Here is a 24,591-nt window from a genome sequence, read left to right on the forward strand (position 1 = left end):
GTTTACTAAGAGGAGTCAGTGAGAATGGGCATGTGCACTGCGAAAGGAAATGACTGAAGAAGCGCATGAGTGTATTAAAAAAACTTACATTGCAAGTAATCAAGTCGTGCCCTTGATAGATTCCCCTCCTCCTTTACACACACACGTACATAGAAAAGAAAAACAAAATTTTATTGCTTGTAGGGGAAGTTAATGTAATTTCAAACTAGCACTGAACTGCAGTTTTAAACCACGTACGATATTCAAGGTATCTACAGCACCGGAAAGGGCATTAGAAGTGAATTGCATGAACCTAAGTTATTTATTAGCGGAAAAAGAAAAAAATAAGAAAAAATGCAATACTGTCAACAACACTACCCAAACAGCGTCTGAGAGTCATCCCTTCAATCAAATAAAGGGTTTATTTATTCGTTATCTTTTTCTTTTTCTTGTCAGCTGCCGCAGCTTGCTGCATTTCCTATGCCGCATGCTCAGTTATTTTGAAGATGATTTCATTTTTTTGTTTTGAAAATGATTTCATTTTTTTTTTTTATCATCTTGCTTGTCGAATTTCTCTGCAGTTCTTATGAGGTCTCCTCTCTTCGCATTAGCTCTGAGTTGGAAGCCCCGTGCACAATTTCGCTTCATTGACATGCTTCAGAAGAACTGTAATTAACGCTCAATTCACGTGATATCAGAACTTTATGCGCAACATATCCTTGCCGTGACAGTTAACCGATCAATGACAAAAGTCTTTTCAACAAGCAAAATTCCTCGCCCTCATGGCTCATCTATCATCCTCGGCACTAAAATACTCAAATTTCCTTCGAATTGCTGGTACAGCGACGAACTCAAAATCATCCAAATCAAAATCCGTTTGTGCAGCTCAGCTGTCCGATTTGCGCTATGTACACTGATAGGCTATTGGAATCTTGCATGTTCTCTACTGGCATTGCTGTCGAAACACGTGGGGCAGCGCGTTTAGGGTGCTTTGTCTTCGATATATAATGCCTTTTGTGTTCGAAATATGTGCCAGCAAGAAAATAAAGAGCCTTGCTACACAAACTATCACAAGAGTACTTGAATAGAGTTCTTTTTTTAAATGCAGATCAGAAATTGATCACTTCTGAATAAGTTATCTTTTATGTGCAGAGCCTGTGCACATACTTTAATCTCAAGGAAGTCTATCAGTGACACGAACAAATGACGAACTTCCAATTCGTTTCAATAGGCGTTGCCCTCAGTGCAAAGCATGCAGGCCAGCATGAAGAGGTCTGATGTTAAACAAAACATATACCAAAAAGATTTAAGAGGGGACGCGATAGCGCCTTTAACGCGGTCTCTTCATTCCGCCAATTTTAAGCATCTAGAAGCTGGCATGTAGTTAGCAAAGCGTACATCTATTTGTTTTTTATTTTAGGGTAAAGATGCAGCCTCTTCTCGGCGCACACCCTACGTTTACAGTGAACGGCATAGAATTGGAGGCACACATGTCGGCGGCTTGAATCCCTGTCACTAATTGGACTGAAACTTGGAAAGAAGGTGGGTGCAAAATAAGAAGCGAAAAATTGCATGACAGCACACTGAACAATGAACGGCTACGTCATAATTTAATACGAAATGACTTGCATGCCACGATATTGCATAATAAAAAGAAATGAAACCGAAGAGGAGAATGTTACTAGAACGCTGGTTCTAGCGAGCAAGTCGACAACGTCGCACTTGTTTCACCACATTAAATTTCACATCACACAAACGCGTTCATTGAGCAATGCATGCCTTCGAAGCCAAAACTGTCATAATGTAGTCATAACTGCACTGCAGCAGTATAGAGTGCAACGACAGCACGTAACAGCTACGTGTATGTCGGCTGCTCCATGCTTCCGCGCCACGTGTAGCAGACGACGCACCTGGCAAGGAGCAAGAGCCAACTGCAGCGCCGTTAGTTCACGCGACCGCCACCGGGGACACCTCTCCGGGCGGAGCTATGAAACTGAGTTTGTTCTAGTAACGTTGATACCATGCAAATGACGATTTGCATGGTACTGCAACATTATGGCAGTTGAAAATGTTATCTTGTGTGGGCACAGCAGGTGGCGCCATCCCCTGCCCTTGACAGAGTGGGGGCAAAGCAAACGCAAGAGTGGCCATGGCACCGGGTTTACATATTTTGTGCTTTGTATAAACATGTGCACTCTTTACACTCCAGCAATGCAACACACTGGCAACAACGCTAACACAGGACTGAACAACACAGGCACCGCTCTCGCTCCGTCCTGTGTTATTGTAAGCCCAACTCTCCACTAGTTAACCACTGAAGTTCAGTTCGAAGCATCTCTCAACAGAGCTAACACAGGACAGAGCAAGAACACAGCACCTGTGTTGTGTTCTCGCTCCATCCTGTGTTGTACCCGTCACCTGCTGGAGCCGAATAAATACACCTTTTTCGCAACATGTGGAGTGGTTAAAAATTTGTTCTATTATTGGTTGAAAGCATCCTTGGGAGATGCAGCCACCTGCAAAGTGGGAATATCTATTCCTGACCATCATCTGTCGCAAATATGAACTGCGCATGACCTCCACGATCAGCTCAGCTGCGCCGATCACAGGGGCCGATAGCTGCACATGCCCAGAGTGGCAGTGTGAAAAAGGTGGATTGTATGTGCAATCTATGATCTGCGCAATTAGTAAAAGCTCGATGATCTCTGTGAACAACCGTTACTTTGTCGCTAGTTTGCATTATTGTGCACAGTGCTGTCTAACGTGCTTTGAGCAACCTGTGCTACGATCGCCTCTTGCTACAACCTGCACTTTGATCACAATCAGCGTAGCTCTTCACAATAGTGACTGCTAGCTGAAATGTAATCCCCAACTGGATGCGGCCAATCTGTGTGGAACTTAGAGTGATGAGGGATACTACCTTTGTACAGTGCAGTCCACTTACGATATTGAGAAAATCTGATCGTTATAACCGATTATCGTTATATCTGGATCGGTGGAAAAAAAAAAAAAAAGAAAGCACAGCCACATATTTTCCCATGCATGTACGCTTGCCTACTTACGATGAGCAAATCAGGTTGAACAACGCTTCATTACAGCATACATCAATAGCCATAAAATAACTTAAGCATACTGAAAGAAGTCGGAAATTCACGCTCGCTTGAGCAGCAACTGCACTTGACAATCACTGTGAGAATCGCTTCCAGTAGCGTGTTTGCGGGCAGCAGTCCTTTTTGCGTGCACGAAACTGATTAGCGACTGGACGAACTGAAGGACATCCCCAGCTTGATGATCGTTAAAATCATAGAGTGCATATGTCCGCATTTTTTCACAAGGCTTCCAACCTTGAAACCCAGCCAAAAATCCCGATGAATCTGCCGTTTCATCTCATAAGCTATTGCACCGTCCGTCAATGTGGTCACCGCCATCTTACACAGGTGCAGAATTGCAGAATCGGCGATGGTAATGACGATACAGCCGCAGCAGCACCCTTTGCGCGGCTGTGACTGCGATAATGATAGTGCTCATTTTCTTCAGTTTTCGCCGCATATGCCGAGTTTTCACGTCATTGCCTTCTTAATATTGTATCTTTTATTGAATATTCAATCAAATTTTCGTGGTAAACACCTACCGGGCAGCAATAAAGCTACCATTTATCCGATGTACTGCCGATAATCGATATTATATCTGGTTTATTTTTACATAGGGGCAATGGGAAGAATGATAAATCTTAAGATTTGATCGTTATAAGCGATATACACTATATCTGGTATCGTTATAAGTGGACTGCACCGTAGCAGTAACTGTCATATCTGCAGTGAGGCCATGCCTGGGCCGGCCTTGCGGCCCACACCAATGGACAATAAAGTTTTCTTTCTGTCATGTCTGTTTGGGTTTAAAAATTATAACCAAAATTTATGAGACAACCGCAGGCCATCCTGAAACATTGCTTTTGGTGCTTTTAGTTTTGTCACACCTGCCACCCACTCAATTTGATAGTGAATATCTCAATATGACAGGGATGCGTGGCCTATGGTTACTAAATTGTAGGTTCCATGCCCTTTTTGTTACAAAAGCAACACTACGTTAATCGTCGAGCTATTGCGTGTGGGCCAAGCTGCACATGCGCGAGGAGCTGCGTGACGCTAGAGGCAGCAGCTGGTGTCATAACCAAAGCTGACGCCAGCTGTGCATCACTCTCTCCGTTGGTTGTGTGGAGAAGAGGTGTGTGGTGTAATTGACTAATTATGAAGAAGGAGAGACCAGCCGCTACTAAGTGCGTAGCCTAAGCTATCCTCAGCGTAGCCATTGCAGCTGTTGCTTTTGCAACTCAACTACGTTTAACCGGAGCTAAACCACTGCCAATTTTTTTCCTCACGCGCATCTCCGTTCCCAAGTGGCTGGCACCTTGAGTGATAGCTTCATATATTGGTTCAGAACCATAGCTGTGGTTGGAACACCACTAAGAAATGATTGCTGTAGGCCAAAAGCAGCATGACATGCAGTACACATTCCCAACCCAAAGAAACATACCACTAAAATGCATTGCCCATGCCTGTGAAAAGACTGGCAAGTGTGGTTTAATTCGATGACAGTGCTGCTGCTTCCTCCATTTGTTTCACTGTCATCTCCGAGGGTACAATGCAGTGCTGGCTTAATTTTGTGATGAGGCCAAACAAAAAATCTTGAAGCTAAGAGGAATGCCAAATGCATTTCCCGCACAATTCAGCCTTGAGTGCCAGGTAAGGGCTGGCTGCAACCTCGTTATGAAAGGTAAACGAAGGGTAGAATTAAGCAGGAACAAAAAAAAGTTCGGCAGCACTGACACTGCGATTGACACATGGATGACATGACTGGATGCCCAGGGAAAGACTGCATCTGCACTCATCAAATGCACGAACCCTAAACCTCGTCCAGCCTCTTCGCAGTTTAGAAAAACTTGTGCTAGTTGGTGCATGGTTGTTCTAAACGACGCGGTGCACATGCAAAAAAGACAAAAAAAAAACAGAAAGAGCACAAACTATCAACAGCCTCGAAGAACTGCCTTCCGGCTTATGGGGTTTAACGCCTCAAAGTGACTCAGGCTATGAGACATGCCGTAGTGGAGGGCTCCAGAAATTTCGACTGCCTGCGGTTCTTAACATGCACTGATATTGCAAAGCACAAGGATGCCTTGCTTTTCACCTCCATCAAAAAGCAGCTGCTGCAACCGGATACAATCCTGCATCCCTGAGAACAGTACTAGAGCACTCTAGGCCATTGTACCACTACAGCGCGGCCCACTTGCCTTCTCTTTCTCTCGCGTGCATGCTGTCAAGAAGAACACCGGCTGTGGAAGCTAAAACTGCCAGTTTTCCAGGTCTACCTTGGACTGTCTTCCGTGAGACCAAACTCGTAGAATCTTCAGCTTACATCCTGAAGCTTTGAAGCTGATCAATCGCGTCAACTATGTACACTGACACGAGCCTGCCCTCTGCCTCTTCACCTATGCCTGTGGTTTGCTCTCTGTCGTTCTCCGACGGTTGGACCCGGCCATTTTCAGTAGGTCCAATGACCCCCTCTTATGAACAGGTAAGCAGTCACAACCTGTGGGACAATGCCATAGAGAGAACATGGTATTCTACCTGACAGCCGTCGCCAGCTTGCTGTGGCACAGAGATCATGAAACACCACTTGGTCCGCCTTACGATGTACCTTTTCAGAGATCTTCAGGCACCATGCTGTGTGAAAGTGAATAGCACTGGAAACCAGAACCTGGTTGTAATGTGAACCGTTCAGCTATAACCACTACTAAAACATCATGAACCTGCATACATGAGCAGACATTCCATGTCAGACCGAGGCAAATTGGATCAAACAGGTTCTTAAAAGAATCGAGGCTGACATGTTCCATATTGTTCAACAGACATAGTTCTAGCACTTTTTTGACAGGGATGAAGGTAGAACACAGACACCACAAACGCTAGTGATGTCTAGCGTTTGTGGTGTCTGTGTTCTCTTTTCGTCCCTGTCTAAAAAGCGCTAAAACTATATCTGTTGGATCTAAACACCAACGTGCCGAACTTTCTGCTTTAAATATTTCATATTGTCATCAACAAACATGACAAGCAGCATAACAACCGAGCTGGCCTTTTTTAATGAAGCGAAGCTCGAGAGGGAAAGGAACGACACTTAGCCACATGCCAAAACATTGTTCGACCACTTGCTGGCGCCAGAAGATAGACAGCGGTGTGGCAATATGCTTGTTGCCCTAAACCCTACCACATTGCAGAAATATTCACGCGTTGCCAGAGCTATGTTCAGCTCTACAAGCAGCACATTCTGGTTCAGTCACTTTCAGTGCAGCCTGACTTGCTTTCCAGCCTGCGTGTGTCGGCCACCAGCCGCTTGTTGTTGGACCAGATTAAAATAAGACTGTGTTCAAAAAGGCAGCATGACAGCTGTCGCTTGTTAGCAGTGGCCAGGGACCTTCTCTGACCTGGCCCGACCTTCAGGATGCAATTTCTGCAAGCTTCTGTTTCAATGCCACTCACTTATGTCATCATCAGGAGGGCCCGCATATGTGCATATGGAGATATATATGCATTTCTGCACAGCTTAGAGAATCATCATCATCATCAGCCTGATTATACCCACTGCAGGGCGAAGGCCTCTCCCATATTTCTCCACTTAACCCGGTTCTGTGCTAGCTGCATCCACGTGACCCCTGCGAACTTCTTAATCTCATCCGCCCACCTAACTTTCTGCCGCCCCCTGCTACGCTTTCCTTCCCTTGGAATCCAGTTTGTACCCTCAGCGACCATCGGTTATCCTCTCTTCGCACTACATGTCCTGCCCATGTCCATTTCTTCTTCTTAATTTCTACTAGAATGTCGGTAACTTGAGTTATTTCTCTGACCCACTCTGCACGTTTTCTATCTCTTAATGTTACCCCTACCATTTTTCGTTCCATAGCCCTCTGGGTTGTCCTCAACTTAAGTAGAACTCTCTTGGTTAGCCTCCACGTTTCAGCCCCATAGGTGAGTACAGGCAAGATGCAACTGTTGTATACTTTCCTCTTGAGCGATACCGGTAAGCTGCTAGTCATAATCTGTGAGTGCTTGCCAAATGCGCTCCACCCCAATATTATCCTTCTTGTTATTTCCTTTTCGTGGTCCGGATCTGCGGTTACTACCTGTCCTAAGTAGACATATTCGCCTACTACTTCCAGTATTTCGCTACCTAATGTAAACTGCTGTTCCTTCCCGAGGCTGTTAAACAATACCTTAGTCTTCTGCATATTGATTTTCAAGCCTACCTTTCTACTTTTCCTGTCTAGGTCATCAATCATTATTTGCAGTTCATCCCCCAAGTTGCTTAGCAAGGCAATGTCATCAGCAAATCGCAGATTACTGAGGTATTCTCCATCTACCCTTATCCCTAACTGCTCCCATTCCAAGTCTCTGAATACTTCCTCTAAACAAGCTGTGAATAGTACTGAGGAGATTGTGTCTCCTTGCCTAACACCTTTCTTTATGGGAATTTTGTTACTTTCTTTATGCAGAACTATGGTTGCTGTGCAGCCACTATATATATCTTCCAGCACTTTCACGTAGGGCTTGTCTACCCCCTGATTTCGCAATGCCTGCTTCACCGCCGAGGTTTTAACTGAGTCAAATGCTTTTTCGTAATCAATGAATGCTATGTATAAGGGCTGGTTATATTCCGAGCATTTTTCTATCACCTGATTGATGGTATGGATATGATCGATAGTAAAGTACCGTTTCCGAAACCCTGCTTGATCCTTTGCTTGATTGCAGTCTAAGGTTGTCCTGATTCTATTAGCGATTACCTTAGTAAATACCTTATATGTAACAGACAGTAAGCTGATTGGTCTGTAATTTTTAAGGTCCTTAGAGTCCCCCTTTTTTGTGAATGAGGATAATGTTTGCATTCTTCCATGGTTCCGGTACCGTCGATGACACCAGGCACTGCGTATACAGGGTGGCCAGTTTTTCTAGCACAATATCCCCCCCCCCCCCCATCCTTTAACAAATCTGTGGTTATCTGATCCTCTCCAGCTGATTTCCCCTTTTGATAGTTTCTAATGCTTTCTTGACCTCGTCCTTCATCACTGATGGTACATCTCACTTTTTTTCTCTACCGCCAATTTCATTATGGTCCTGACTACTTTGGCTGCTGTAGACATCTGTATAGAGCTCCTCGGCTACTTTGACTATCTTGTGCATATTCGTGATCACATTGCCTGCCTTGTCCCTTATCGCATACATCTGGTTTTTGCCTATGCCCAATTTCTTTTTTACCACTTTAAGGCTTCCCTCATTCTTTACAGCATGCTCAATTTTCTCCATGTTATACTTCCTTATATTGGTCACCTTGCGCTTAATGATCAGTTTTGATATCTCGGTCAATTCCATCTGGTCTGTTGGATTGGAAGCTTTCATACACTGGCGTTTCTTAATCAAATCTTTCGTCTCCTTAGACAGCTTACCTGTATTCTCTCTAACTATCCTACTGCCAGCGCACTCAGTAATGATATCTCTGAAATTATAGTTCATTGCTTCTAGGGTAATGTCGCCATCCTCGGTTAGAGCTTAATATCTATTCTGTAGCGAGATCCTGAACTCTTCTGCGCTCCCCCTCACGTCTAATTCGTTGATAGGTTTCGTTTTTACTAATTTGTTGCGTTCCTTCTTCAGATTTAAGCTAATTTGGGACTTTCCTGTGGTCACTGCATCGCACTTTCCCGATACCTCTACATCTTGCATAATGGTGGGAGTTGAACACAGTATGAAGTCGATTTCATTTTTAGTCTCCCCGTTAGGACTTTTCCATGTCCATTTCCGGTTCTTCCGTTTGCTGAAGAAGGTATTCATGATTCTTAAGTTATTGCGCTCTGCAAACTCAACTAGTAACTCCGCCCTGCTATTCCTAAAGCCAATGCCATAGTCTCCTACTGCCTGGTCTCCAGCGTGCTTTTTCCCTACCTTAGCATTGAAGTTGCCCATTAGTACAGTATACTGTGCCTTTACTTTTTGCATTGCCGATTCTACATCTTCATAGAAGCTTTCAACTGCCTGGTCATCATAACTGCATGTGGGTGCATAGGCCTGTACAACCTTCAGTTTATACCGCTTATTAAGCCTAATTACGATGCCTGCCACCCCCCGATTAATACTGTGGAATTCATCTATATTGCCCGCTATATACCTATTAACAAAGAAACCGACTCTCAGTTCTCGCCTCTCCGGTAAACCTCGATAACACAGCACATACCCATCCTTCAGTAGAGTATATGTCTCATTCGGCCTCCTAACCTCACTAAGCCCTATGACATCTCATTCCATGCCCTCTAGTTTCTCTAACAGCACTGCTAAACTAGCTTCACTAGCTAGGGTTCTAGTATTAAGCGTTGCCAGGGTCAGTTTCCAATGGCGGCCTGTCCAGCGGAGCCAGGCTTTCTTAGCACCCCCTGCTGCGTCACAGGTCTGACCGCCGCCGTGGTCAGTTGTTCCGCAGCCGCTGGTGACTGAGGGCCGGGGTTTTATGGAGCTTATCATAGCAGGTTGAGGCCAGTTACTGCATCAGGGTGGCCGACTCTTGTTCTGGTGAGGGAGTGCGCTGCCGGAGGTGTTCACCGGCATCAGGTCGCACCCCAAACCTGTGTATGCAATTCCATCGACACGCATATTTTTTTTTTTTTTTCATCCGGTGGAGAATTGCGCGGCACCGGTATTTGAACCCCGGTTCTCTTGCATGCGAGGCGGATGTTCTACCGCTACGCCACCGCTGCACCTTAGAGAAGTGAACATGATTTAATCAGTTGGTCCCAGTGATGCCTCTGGAAAGTCACTGTCCACCAGAAGCTGCCTTCTTTGCTCAAGAACGGCTGAGAAGAGTAGATGAAGATTTGGAAAGGAGAGCCTGCCCTTTCACTCGTGACTCGCATCCTCTCTGCCAGTGCACCGTAACTGCAGCAGTGATGACAAAGGAGTGGCCTACCAGGACCAGCCAGAAGGCATTACAGACGCAAAAAGTGTCCACAAGTTATCTGATGCCTTCCTTTGTAAACAGCTCGCCTTGCCAGCCTTTTGGTGCAGCCAGCGTGGTGTGCCAGCAACACAGAGAAACCAGCAAGTCATCATGCATTAAATATGTGACTATGCTGTGTTAACCAGACAAACCAAGCCCGCAGTAATCTGGTCATGCCTCACCCGTCTTTCTCATCGGTCTCACAGGATCAGTCCTGAAAATGTGCTACAATTAACTGTACACCTCTGTAACAAAAAATAAGCAAGACTAATCAGATGCACAACGCAGATTTTGATAATCCATGCAGAGCAGCTGTTAAGTACTGTAAAAAAGATGCCACCTACTTCATTTGTTTAACAATGGTGCTCTTCCCGGACTCCCCAGCACCTGTAAGGAAAGAAGGAAGGCAACATGGAGTGAAATGAGACAATCAATGCCGATAGCAAAAGTAAGAGGAATCATTCCGAAAGTATTCTGTGAAACATTAAGTGCGATTAGCAAATTTAAAGCCACCGAAGTGGACATGCATACAGCTGTTGAGAAACAAAGCAAGTACTTGGACAGAAAAAATACCTCATCAGTATTCTTTAGCAGCAGTGGTAACACCTACAATATACACATGTGCAGTGCCCTTACAGCAGCCTAGGGTGGCATAAAGCACACTGCAAATATCTTAGTTTGTTTTTTAAATACACAGCGCAAACAAACATAGGACAAGCGAGAAGACTGAAACAGCGCTGACTATCAACTGCGTGATTTATTGAAAGAACATTTTTGTATATATTCGTGTTCTTTCAATAAATCATACAGTTGATAGTCAGTGCTATTTCTGTCTACTCGCTTGTCCTATGTTTGTTGCACTGTGCATTTTTAAAAAATGATGCACCAACTAGCTCAACTCTCAGTTCTAGACAGTCTCAGCACTTCAAGAGGAGCAACCACACTTATTAACTCTGAATGCACTAGTTTCAAGTTACACTAAATGCTTTGCACATGCTTCTCCAAAGCAGCCGTTTCTGCGATGGAAACCATGGCACAATGTCTTGTATACAATAAATGACAAGTGCTAATCATCATTAGTACCCTGCCAGAAACTGCAGCTTCCAAGTTAAGAATCATTTTGAATGGTTACAGAAAAGCAGTGTCATGCACACAAACCAAGCATACATGTCAGCTGAATTAAATAAACATATATGCCGTTTAAAAAAACTAAAGCAAAATGAATTGCAAGCTTGGACCACTAACGTGTATGCTTGTACATGCAGTCACACCACCTTCCATACATCACTTACAAAACAAAAGTGTTTTGCCTCAGTTTCCTTTCTCCCCCAGGGACAAAAATTTCTACTCCTGTACATGTTTTGCAATGTCTAGAATCAAAACTTGTGGACACACTTCAAACTGTGTTGTTTTTTTCCTTTTGGCAAGCCTGATTATTACACACCTGATTCCACACTGGAATTTCAGGATATTTTAAGGAGACTAAATTTTATAAGGTGGCTGGGAGAAATGCAGACAACCTCTGCCAGGCTCGGAGCACGAGTCCAGCAATGTGTTGCATTGGCCACAGCAACCAACATACAGACAACCTAACAAGGGAGCAGTTAGAGCACATCCCAGCAGTCCAGGGAAGGTAAGTCTACTGTGACGCCCCCAGGTAAGTTCCTTTTTTTTTTCTTTTATTATGCTGTCTATCATGCATGACATACCATCCTCTTGTGTGTGAAGACCGTGTCAACATGCTGCACTCTGTACATATATTCCGGTGGCCTCATACACATCCAAGGGAAGAGCAGGGCTTGAGCATTCGAATTTAACAACTCTCAGAGGGAATGCAAGGATTTTAGAGGGCTTTAATCATGGCATGACACAGGTCTCCATCAGAAACCAACAAGCTGGCTCCGACACAACAGCAAAACGCATGTTGCAACAACCTGTGGCATTATTCCAACGAAAACAAGTAGTTCCCAGAGGCGCGCACTGTGGGGAAGCCATCTTCACAGTTGCATGCTAGCTTGCAGAGCTCCTAGAGGTGCAAAAATAGTCCGCAGCTCTTTGACACTGATTATGCATTGTTCGCAACCACCAAGCAGCTGCCACCTCGTTAGCTGCCTCGAGTAGTTTCTGACACGGCCCTCTGCTCTGAGCAGGTCACAGAGCAAGGCCCTGTGCACAGTCACAACAAACTTTGGCAGCTTGCCAGCAGTGGCTGTTAAAAATAACAGCACACTGATGCTACTTTGAGCACATGAATACCAGCTCATGTCCATTGAATATCTTGCTCAGTATCGAAAGTGTTCTAATTTGTGAGCAATGGCAACATTAATGTGGAGCCTCGACAGCTTCCCTCCAAAACCAACAGCATGAGCTATAGAAAAGCAGCACACTGTTTTGGTATACTGTTCTACAGGGAGTTTAGATTCTCTGACTCTATTATTTAAGCGGAAATTCCCTGGCCAATGAAGAGGCGGGAAAACACAGCAGCCAACGACAATAAAGAAAGCAAAAAAAGGGACTATTTGCTGCAATTAAAACAAGATCAAAACAGCCCGAGTGCAAGCTCTGCAGATCTAGTTTGATGTGGCACTAGGGTGCCTTGTGTGAAACACCTGAAGAGTGCAAAAAATATACATTTAGAGTGTGGCTACACACCAAACCTGAGTGTGTCAGAACCAACTAAAATGTACAGCACTCACTTTGCGACAGCAAGAACAGCTCAAGTGGGCTGGCCTTATATGCATCAGAGGCGAAACTATGTCATGCCACTGTGAATGGACCATGTGCTGGGCGCTCACAGTACCGTCAACATTCATGGCAGACTATTGTGTCAATCTCAGTCAGTACTTTTCCATGACTTAGCCACATTTCTGTTGGTATTCTTGGCAATTCCCATTCTTCCTGGTACACAACATTTTCCTTACAATTCCAGGTTGGTAGATACCCCCGTCTCACAAACAGCGAGTGCCAAAGGCAGTATCAGTGCATGGATCCATCCTTCCTGTGCACACCACAGACTGACTTGTTTTTCCAGTAAAGAGGCACATGAACAGCAGTGGAAGCCACATTGCCACTGTTGGAATGCCATTTTGCCAGCTCTCCGTCAGGCTGCTGGGTCAAACCTTCGACCTATATCCTGGAGCTTCACCGGAGAGCCATAGCATTCACCATAACTCCCAACGCAGGCCAGCTACCTGCCCCTTCACCTATGCCCGTCATTTGCCCTGGCAATCTACGACAGAGGAGTGGCTACAACTGGTGGGATGACACTATGATGCTGAACAATGTGGTCTTTTACCTCGCAGGTGTCATCCTGAGGTACAGAAACCGCTGCAGACTTTACCACCGGGTCTGCATTTTGATGCATAATTGCTAACATCTTTGGTCAATTGACCATGCAAAAGCTTTGTGCCAAACAGTCCTGTGAGTACAAGCCCAGATGGAAGATAAACTGTTCAACTGCAGAGAGGTTGTCACCAACCTTTGTATGCAAGTGAACTCATCCATGTCTAAAGTAGAACGGACAAAACAGATTCTTAAAGGCGACATAACGTGGCAGAGGCAGCTCAGATGCTGACCGCCCGAAACACCATCACCACTGGCAGTTTTTCACTTCCCAGCATTCCTTTAAGGGACACAACAACTTTAAATGTAACTCTAATCACCATTATACAGGATGAAGGAGAGATTAAAGTTGAAATGGCCAGTTAAGAGGGAAGTCAGCCTGAGGAAGAGGTGTAAAAATAGCAGTCCTAGCTCCAAAAGTCAATCCAGGGATTTTGCTCCGTGCACGGGCGATATGGCTGCTGCTTGTGCCCTTCTGACCTCTTTATGGTCCATTTGATTGGTGTGTTTTGTGGCAGTATCAAAAACACTACTTGTACTGTCTCCAACAAAAACTACTTTGTACAATGAATCTCACACAATTTGTCACTCTAAACAACACTTCATCTAACAGTACCGAGGTTGTGTCTGGCATCCCCCAAGGATCTGTATAAGATCCACTTTTATTTATGTTATTTATTAATGACATTGTTACAGGTCTTTCAGTCAGTGCGAAGCTGTACAAGGATGATTGTATTATGTACAAAGAGGTGTCTTCTGTTGATGGCCATGTGTGCTATAAATAATGATTTTGTGAAAGTGATTGCGTGGAGCTATGAATGGCAGATGTGTGTTAATTTTGAAAAAAACAGTTTTTATGAAAATTACAAATAAGAAAAGGCCTCTTCACTTTTGTGTACGGTACTAGCAACATGCCATTGATGGAGGTAAGAGTATAAATATTTGGGCCTACGGATTATTCCTGGACAAAACACATAGATATTCTTGAGGCGTTCACTGAAGTTTGCCCCATTCAGTGTTCGTCTATTAGCATAAAACTCCCTCATCCGGCCGCTCTTAGAATATGCCATAATTATCTGGGACCATTTCCCATCAACCAACATTCATAAACTAGAGCAAATACAGCACAAGGTGGTTAGGCTTTCGTTTAACTCATACGGCCGTGCATCTGTCAGTGAGCTCGTGAAAGGCAGCGGATTACCCTCAGTGAGCACAATCGTATCTGCCGATTCAAGTTTTTATTTCAGCTCATAAAAGGTCACTATAATATTAATACTTTAATTATTTTGTTTACTTCTCAGGTTATAACACGAGACAAAGGCACGATCTGACAATAACTCCCATGAATGCGCGAAATAACTGTTTTAAATATTTTTTTTTCTAGGACAATTACTGAGTGGAACGAACTTAACAGAGAGACTGTTACTCATAATAGTGTAGTAATGTTTGAAAAGTGCCTGCAAATGTTATGAATTTTATGAATTTGAGTTGTGTTTATATGCTTGTATTTCATTTTTTTTCCCCGCCCTGCTATGATCTGTACTGGATCGCAGTATCCATAAATAAAATAAATAGCATCAATAGATATTGAAGAAGAAAATAATTATCCTTTGCGCACACTATTTATATTCGCCATGTTGCCCCAATGATGAACAGATACAAGGAGGCCACTGCATAACAAACTATGTGAGCCTGCTGAATGCTGCCTGACCAGAGATGAAGAGGCACAAACAGTATTTCACAGAACTGTCCGTTTTGTCAAGCTCAAAGGCTTAGCTAGGTGATTGTCACCATTTCAGTAAAAAGAAAAAGACACATTTGAGGCGATGCAGCAGTTCAAAGAAACACACCCAAACAGGCCTTATATGCACGTCTACCCATCTACCCATGAACGGCAGCAAAAACTTGCTTGTAATAAAACTAGTAAGAGGTAAAAATCCATCCTGTCCTCCAGCTCCATAAATGAAACAGTCAGCAGAACTACAACAAATGGATGTGAACAGGAAGCATATCTACCAAATGAGGTATTATGCAGTCAACATCCAAAGGCAGCACTCCCAAATCTGAGAAACAATTTTGAAACACGTTTGCTTTCCTTTTTAGAGTATAACGTCCCTAAGTGACTGAGGCTATAAAGGACAATGTAGTGAAGGGCTCTGGAAACTGTCCACCCGAGGATAATGTGCACTGACATCGCGCAGCACAAGGATGCCTTTTGTGTTCCACCTGCATCGAAAAGCGGCTGCCATGGCCGAGATCATCCTTGGGTACTGCATTCAACGCCATAACACCGTGACACGGCAGTGAAATACGCAAACTTATGCGTGCATGTGTACTAACAAATACTAGAGTACTTCAAAATCAGTGTATTTCTAGAGGAGCACTTGCCCTTTTCAGAGGGGCAGCCACACCAAAGTGCCTCTGCATATTCTCCAAAAACAATGACCCCACCACAAGGTGCAGCACATGCCAAATTGACCTACTGAAAGAAATGCGCATCACTCAATAAGGTAGGCACCTGCAACCTATCTGCATCCCAGTGACAGCTAGTTGTGTGCAGCTTGACAGTGGACAAGTGAAACTGCACAGTTAGCAAATTTGAAAGGCCAGCGAGATTACAGGAGTCACAAGACAATGTTGGAGGAGTCCCCCTTTCCTACCCTTGAGTTAGAAAAAAAAGTATGAGTGGGATTCAAAGTGTGCCTCGACTGACTCATGTGTGTGCCATCCACACATTACACAATGTGGCCTTCAGTGCTATCAAAACAATACTGCACATGCACCACCTTCGTAGCGATTTCAGCATGCCGCAAAACCAGACAACATGTTATACACTCATTAACATTGTTTTACTGCACAAGCATCAACTGCAGCTGCTGTACGCTGCACCTGATGATGGCATTAGACTGAATTGAATGATGAAGGGGTGGTCTATTAAAGGCCGACCAAAATTAAATTTTGATTCAGCTACAATACCTGTTAATGTAAGCTATGATTCCTATAATTATTCATATCAAGGATTTAAAGTTGTTAGAAAAGTAGTTTTGTTATTACACGTGTTTTGAAAGACGACGCGCGCACCTGGCAGCATGTGGCAGAGCTGGAGCAAATTACCGAGCATGATGAAGTAATGGGCACTCGAGAGCTGTCCTCAATCAAGCCAGGCCCATTGCAGGTGAATGGATTTCAGACTTCGTACAAAAGTGAGCCGGAGGCTGAAATATGTCTTGGAGATCCTAGATTTGTTACTCAAAAGAGTGGAGAGTTGGGCTTGGTTTACGATCATGGCAGAAACAGCGCTAAGACAGAACGGAGCAAGAACACGACACAGGCTCCGACTAGCAACTGGCATTTATTGCAGAATGTGTGTGTGTGTGTGTGTGTGTGTGTGTGTGTGTGTGTGTGTGTGTGTGTGTGTGTGTGTGTGTGTGTGTGTGTGTGTGTGTGTGTGTGTGTGTGTGTGTGTGTGTGTGTGTGTGTGTGTGTGTGTGTGTGTGTGTGTGTGCGTGCGTGTGTATATATATATATACCGCAGCTCCGCAATCAAGACTAACAGAAAGCGCACGTGCTAAGGTCATGACAAATAAAACCTAATTTAGAGATGCAAAAAAGTGAACGTGAGTAACAACAAGTGTGTCCGGGTGAAAGCAAAACAAAAAATGGTAAAAAGGAAAGCGTAACTTGCTACAAGTGTGCATCAAGGATGAAATGAAAGTGACATGCTCATTTGAGAAGGAAGAGGAAAGAAGGAAAACTAAAACAAAAAAGGGATGAAAAGAAGAACAAAAGCAAGGGGGAGAGGCACATCGGAGAGACATCATGACTGATGCCCAAGAAAGGAGATTTCTTTCGGAAGCAGCGTGATAGCAGGCGCACTAAAACACCCGTGATCTTTCTTATTCATGATAAAGGCTTCCGAAACTTCTCGAGTATGCTGGCTCTTGATGATGTGCGTCTTGTCAAGCAGGGGAGAGGATTTGCATTTGGTGCGTTGAATGACTAGGTTAGACCGGTAGTGGCATTTTGAGAATTAGCGTGCTCACGCAACCTGTCATTGATACATCTTCCAGTTTGCCCTACATAGGGCCTGCCACAGGAAAGCAGCATTTCATGCACATTTTTCTTACACTGCACAAATAGATTCTGGTGTCTTTTTCTTGCATTCAATCCATTTGGTCTCTTCCCTATTCACACGTTTGCACAGAGCATCAAGATTGTTTTGAGCAGAAAAAATTACTTTCACTCCGACCTTAGCACTTATCTTCTTCAGCCTGTGGGACACACCATGCACATAGGGAACCAGAACTGTATGTGATTGCTCGACGTCTGGTCAAATCTGCTGGTTTCCCGGAGGACCTGCTGCGTAACCTGGCAGAAAAACTTGCACAGAAAATCCGCAGACACTCTAAAAAGAAACATACCGAAATCATGCACAGTCGCGGTTCCCTATGAGCATTGTGTGTCCCACAAGATGAAGATAGGCGCTAAGGTCGGAGTGAAAGTAATTTTTTCTGCTCCGAACAAACTTGGTGCTCTGTGCAAGCATGTGAATAGGGAAGAGACTGAACGAACTGAATACCCTCCTGTGGCAGGTCTTATGTAGGCCAAACTGGAAAATGTATAAATCACAGGTTGCGCGAGCAAGCTAATTCCTAAAATGCCACTACCAGTTCTAACTTAGTCATTCACCACACCCAATGCAAATGCTCTCCCCTGCTTGGCAAAACTCACATCCTCAAGAAATATTTCAGCCAACAATATCGAGAAATTTCGGAAGCCTTTATCATCAATAAGGAAGATCACGACCGTGTTAGTGCACCTTTTATCATGCTGCTTCCGAAAGAAATCTCCTTTCTTGGGCATCAGTCATGATGCTCACCAGAAGCCTCTCCGATGTACCTTTGCCCTTGTTTTAGGAGTTGTTTGTTTTCACTGGATCAACCCTTTTTTGTTGTTGTTTTACTTTCCCTTATTTCCTCTTCCTTCCGAAATGAACACGTGCTATTCACCTCGCCACTTTCATTTCATTCTTGACGCGCGCCTGCAGTAAGTTAACGAGTTCCTGTTATTTTTTCTTGTTTATTTTCACCCGGTCACCCTTGCTGTTACTTACGTTGACCTTTTTCATGACCTGAGCATGTGCGCTTTCTGCTTGTTTCGATTGTGGGGCTGCGGTGTGTATATGTATTTCTGCGATAAACACCAGTTGCTAGTCAGCGCTTATGTTGAGTTCTTGCTCCGTCCCGTCTTAGCACTGTTTCTGCCATGGTAGGTTTGCTACATCGGTCATGTTTTTACACTTTGTGCCACAATTACCATGCTGAGACAATGTGGAGCAGTCAAGATACATGAATTTACGCACAGCCCGCAAGAATGCGAGCGCTGCATGCACTTCTGAAGTACAGAAAATATCAGGCTAAACAAATTACAGTTGTGCCGGCAGTTGGCATTTCTTCGTAGTCATCTAAATTCATTACACTGGCACGCATATCCTGAAGCAGTCGCTTCATTTCCGAATGCCATATTTTGTTTTTAGTACTCTCTCAGGCAGTATAGCTAGAAAACGCTCTTTTGCGGAGCAAAAAAATTTGTTGCAGTTGGCCTTCATGTCTCCATTTCCCATGCAATGTCAATGTGGCCAGCGGATGTTGATGCCCCTTAAGTGTTTGGAAGGAACTCATTGTCCTTCTCATGCATATAAAATATCTAAATGCTGTCATTTCCACAGCCTCTGAATAAATTAATGCTGCATAACCTGCACTAGGACTGATCCCAAAAGATTGAGCTTAGTAGTATGTAAATGCCAGAGAACCCAAACCATGTCACTGTACTATAATAAAAACATGGGCTTGTTACATATGCAAACTTGGCACGCACACATTGAATACAAATATGTGGAAACTTTGGATACACATATGAATGTGGTAGTGGTCAGCAAAGCTGACATGTCAGGCTGAAAGTACACCACCTTTACTTGGCCTTTTCCAAGCAGCCCGGCAAAAACAGCGTACAAGAGGCTAAAACTGTCTACCTCCGTAAGACAGGCAAAACGTTGAGCATTTTAATTTTTTCCTTGTTCTGGAACATATAAAAGGAACAAATTCAGCCTTATCTGAATTCAGTTCACTACGCATTTCTGCTGTCCAACGAGACCAGACAACGGAGTCAGAAAAACAGTAAAGCGGCTCAACACTTCAGTATACATGAATTGCCTGGCATTTTTGTTGCCGAAATGTGTGCAGCAGTTGAATACTCCACATTCAGGCCGGGAGAATGGGCTTTGCTCTCTATACCCGCTTTTACAACAGCAATGACCTACAGCAGTTCAAAAATCGCTAGCACCTCCAACGTGCACAGCTGGTCAAGCAATGTGGCCATGCAAGTGTATGTGTGGTCTTACTTTCGGACTGACTTTGCGCTATGGATTGCTGTCTTAGGCAAAGTGGCTTTTTAATACCCCTGTTGCACGAACACTTTCGATCCTCATTGAACTCGATCTGCATTGAATTGAATGCAGATCGAGGTTGTCACACACGGCAACCTTCAAGTGCAATCGAGCTGGAGCCTGCTTGACTTCAAACTGCTTCCTCAATCGCTCTTGAGACTTCAAGCACACTCGAAAGCGGTCGTCGACACCTTCGTCATCAGCGAGCTCTAAAATTAAAGTAATCAATGCAGTAGAACTGCAAATAATACCATATAAAAGTATTAAAAGGCATGATACAACATTTTTAAAGCATTGTTAGAACATTCGTAGAGCATTAAGCTTGCTGAGCATGTTGTTGAAATAATTTCGTAATCTCGACACCACGATCCACCGCTTGTAAAGATGGCGTCCTCTTCAACTGAGTCGGCGCGGAAACTGGAGCGAAAGAGAAACTGCATGCAGCACTCATCGACTACTGGGAAGATAAATTAGGTGGCCTGAGGCGCACCAAAAGCGAAATGCTGCTGTGTACGCTGAAATCGCGCAGTCATTACCCCAATCTCGCGTTTCTTGTTGAAACTCATAGCGACTGATGGCAGACGACAGATCACTGTGCTTCGGCTGTCGGCAGAACATTTGAAGTCACCTAGCACACACGAAGGACATTTCTCAGTGCTCATTGAAAACGCCCGTGTAGCACCAAATGCTTCAATCCTTCTTGAAAGCCTCAATGCAGATCGAGTTCAATGAGGATCGGAAGTGTTCAATTGACAGAGGTATAACATGTGCAATGTTAGTCTGCTGCAATGGCTTCGTTGCCTAATGCAGCAGCCAGCGATGCTAGCCTGTGCACTTCAATGTGGGTTGTAATCATGTTATGGAGTCATTTGCACTGCTGTTTTTAGGTTTCATTCAATGATTGTTTAGTGGCTCAATTTCAAACAAGACTGAAAAGAACTGGATATGGATACACTCATACCATCGCACATGCACAAAGCACAAGATTGCATGCCGGCGAATGTTATGGGAGTTTGTTACTTCAATGACTCACCGATTTCCCTAAGAGAGCTTTGTTAAACCGTAAAGGTGGATTCACACGGCGGACCAAATCGCAAATCACACTCACGATTGATTCGCTGTGACGTGACCCTACGTCAGTGAATTCCGCTGCTTCGCTTCAGTCCGCAAGCAGCAATTCGCGATAAGGCCGCGAGTCCTTTTCACAATTCGGATCCTTCACGGACAAGACATTTTTTATTTATTTATTTCTCTCGTGAAACGCTTTCCAGCTATGCTCCCGGTGCCCAAGCATAGACAACCTAACATACATTGCACTAAAACGCTGGAGGAAAGCGAGAAGCAGCTTCAAACGACTGACCGCAGTCGTTCCTATTTTGGAGTCGAACTAGCCTGTTTTTGTCTTCATTCGCTGTACATGGTTTTCACAGAAATTACAGTGGCAGGCTCTTTCACTGTGCGATACCACGAATGCGTGAGTTTTGTGGCTGCACAGAGCACTCGCTTGAATGTATTAATCGCTTTCCTCAAGTGTTTTGGCGCGCTTACAGTTACGCTGCATAAGCTTTGGCATTTGGCACGTATGTACCGGGAGCATAACAGTCCGAATGGTTGTCTTCAAAAGGTTGAAAGCAGCATGTTCATGCAGCTCTCATAGAGTAAGCTCGATCGCTTGCACTGCAGAGAACTGCCTGCGTAGTGTATACCACTTCGAGCGAAACAGTCACCACAACAATACTTTGGCAAAACTATGCAAAACGGCGCAGCGCACCTCTCGCGCAGTGCTCTGGGAGCAAGAGTAAGTCCGCTCTGTCGTCTGCTGTTCTCTCCCACCGTGTGAATGCTCGTCGCGGACGGACGGACCCCGGATCAGAGGTCACGTGACCGATCGCTTCGCTATTCGGTCCGTCTTGTGAATCCACCTTAAGAGGTTCAGCCAAAATAGCCACAGTTCATCAGGCTAACATTCACTCAACCAACAGAATGCTCAAACTCTAGCTGCAAGAAGTAAGGTGATGGGCTCTGTGCACTCCAAACACAAGTGCACAGCAATGACAATTTGTACCCAGCAGTGTGCAGCTGCAAGGCAAAAGATAGCAGTGAAGTTGGCACAGCCTCCGGCAGATGAGCTAACATCCTGCCACCGCCCCCCCTACACGGGAAGCCGCGCGACCTTTCACCCAACTGTGGGGTAATCCCAAGTTGTTGACACAACGCGCGACATAACGCTCCTGCCGGGTCCTTGCTGGTTGGCACTGCAAGCGTGCATTTAAATTCTATCTCCGCGGTTGCGCAAAAGCCGCGTACGCGTCGACGCGTTCTTTTATTTTTACCCGCAGAGCGAGGCTGCTGATCACGAAAGAAGCGTAGAGGAGATTAATGGTCACTCGAAAACAGTTTTCCCCAGATAGCAGCGACTATTCCCGCCAGTGGAATTCGGAGTCAACTCCGTTTTCTTTTCGCCTGATCTGCAGCAGGGCAGATGGACCTTCATGTCGCGTTTTAAAAAATTCAGTTTACGGCTGCCTTCTCAGCGCTGTACAGGCACGGACAGAGCAGATGCTAATCGACTCGTTAATTACGCAAGAGCCGAGGCGACACGGAAGACGGGGCACGGCGGGGACGTGACGAGCGGGGTGCGAAGGCCTCGGTGCAACCGCCGGGAGGTGTGGTGCCCGGCTTCCTCACCGAAGACACGTCCAATGTCGGGCGCGACGGGGGTCCGTTATGCTGCTGCCGGCGCCCGTGTAGGCGCACTACAAACGCGTGTCGCCGGGCGCGTCGTCTGCTACTCGAGGAAAGTGGACATCTGCATCTGCGAAATGGCACAGTCGACGCGCACTTCTTCTGGGGACCGAGCGTCTACTAAGAACTTAACCGCGCCCCGCACACGATTTTCGTTTTTCTTTTCCATCCTCTCGCTATCACCTTTCGAAGCTCCATTTGCACTTACAGCGCTCCTGACAAATGACGCTGCTGCTGTATTCTAAACCTCCGCTTGGTCGCCAACACTTTCCTGAATGAGTGATTCGTGTAGAATCTAGGAAAAAATTCCCGACAGCGAGCGGCTCCGCACGCTGGGTGGTTGCGACCGGGTGTCGCATAGTCGCCAGCACATTTTCAATCTCGGCCGATCTGCAGGCAACGTGCATGCGTTGCGAAAGCTATCGACAAGCCCGATACCAAAAGCGGATGCGAACGCGACTATCCATTTTTTGAAAGGGCCTACGCACCGTACCGGACAGTACGGCTGGCCGCGAACGCCAAGCATGCAGCTTGTGCGCGAACTCGTAACGTTGTCCTAGCGAAAACCAATATCCGCTTCACTAACGGAGCGAACGGCAGCCCTCGGCTCGAAATCGCCAGCGTGACAGGCGTTGTAGCAAGCCAACAGCGCACGCCGCTGGCCGAAAGCAGGAGGAACCCCTTGATCGGAGCCGAAAGTGAGAGCTGTGTTTATGAGCTACGCCGAGAGGAGATTCGTCCCGCCAGGCCCCCCTCTGCTTATCGGGGATGCGTTAATCGCGGCCCTAAAAAGCAAAACTTCGCCGCAATTCCCGCCGGTGTACGGAGCGACCGGCCGGTTCCCGGCGCGAGACCACCGCCGTGGGAGTGGTTGATTAGGGTTAAGCATCAGAGCTGACGCACGCCTCGAGCATCAAGCACTCGGTAGCAGCGTGCGCGCAGTGCATTCGGCACAGTGCAAAGCAGTGCGAGATCACCGTTGCAAATGTGGCATCCTAACGAGCACGCGCGTCCGTGAAACATCTGAACAGGGCGCGCGAGCTTGACAGATCAGGCCACCTGTCAGGCGAAGACGACGTTCGGATACACAGTACGAAGCAACCTACCCAGCAGCAGGAGCTTGACTTCCCTCGCTTGCCTTTCGCCATCAGCTCGAAGGTCTCTGTCGATCTTTTTGGATCGTTCGGCGGCCTCCTTGTCGGCTGCGGTACTCACGGCACAACCCATGTCGACTGAACCGGCGGCAGCGGCGTTGCTAGGCCTAACCGGCGGACGCTATGTTTCACACCACCAATTTATCCCCCACGATTGTTTCCCTTTCCGGTGAGGCTTCGGCGTCGTCGTCGGTCGTCGCTTCGTCGGAACAGTCGGTTATCGCACGTCTGAATACATCACAGGCAGCTCGATCACGGTGAACACGCGAGTCACAGGTCGCAAAGGCGGCGGTCACCTGCCCACCAACCGACCGACGGCTTCGACGAGCCAAGTTTTCAAACCTGTTGCCGGATGTGGAGGTACGCTTACGCCGCCGCACGCCGGAAATGAGCGTGCGTACACGCGCGCTCGATTGCTCGATCGGCGGGGAAATCGGAAGCTCGGATCTGGGGTGGTGCTCTTGGTGCTCTGCTCTGGCGTATTTCAGTAAATTTCAGCTGCCTCAGCTACCTCAAGGCCTCAAGGGCTGCTGAGGGGTCGAGGAGTGGTCTTTTCATTTGCAGGCGGAGCGACGTGCGCTTTGCTGTTAGGAATCGGAAGCTCGGATCTGGGGTGGTGCTCTTGGTGCTCTGCTCTGGCGTATTTCAGTAAATTTCAGCTGCCTCAGCTACCTCAAGGGCTGCTGAGGACGAGGAGTGGTCTTTTCATTTGCAGGCGGAGCGACGTGCGCTTTGCTGTTAGGAAGTTTCTTCGATTCAGTGTTTGCGTTATATATTGAGCGCCTTATTTGAACGTATGTATGTACATATACATGTTTCACCTGTGTAGTTTTGCCGTACGACAGCATAGCGCAGAAGGCCGGCACGAAAAGTTTTAGAGCGTGATGAGCTAGA

General features: G+C 45.7%; 1 protein-coding gene across 1 annotated transcript in view; it reads right to left on the reverse strand.

Annotated features, from left to right (window-relative positions):
- Galphai (G protein alpha i subunit) overlaps positions 1-24,057 on the reverse strand; it is a 134,686-nt gene extending 110,629 nt beyond the window's left edge. Inside the window, exons 1-2 of the mRNA XM_084607549.1 lie at positions 23,650-24,057; positions 10,356-10,398 (exon numbers count right to left, since the gene is read on the reverse strand). Coding sequence (XP_084463675.1) covers positions 10,356-10,398; positions 23,650-23,770 — 164 coding nt within the window. The 5' untranslated portion in view covers positions 23,771-24,057. The remainder of the gene's footprint in view (positions 1-10,355; positions 10,399-23,649) is intronic.
- Positions 24,058-24,591: the final 534 nt, after the last annotated feature.

The sequence above is a fragment of the Amblyomma maculatum genome, chromosome 1, assembly GCF_055883805.1.
Source record: "Amblyomma maculatum isolate TAMU_Amacu chromosome 1, ASM5588380v1, whole genome shotgun sequence".
Classification (NCBI taxonomy): domain Eukaryota; kingdom Metazoa; phylum Arthropoda; class Arachnida; order Ixodida; family Ixodidae; genus Amblyomma; species Amblyomma maculatum.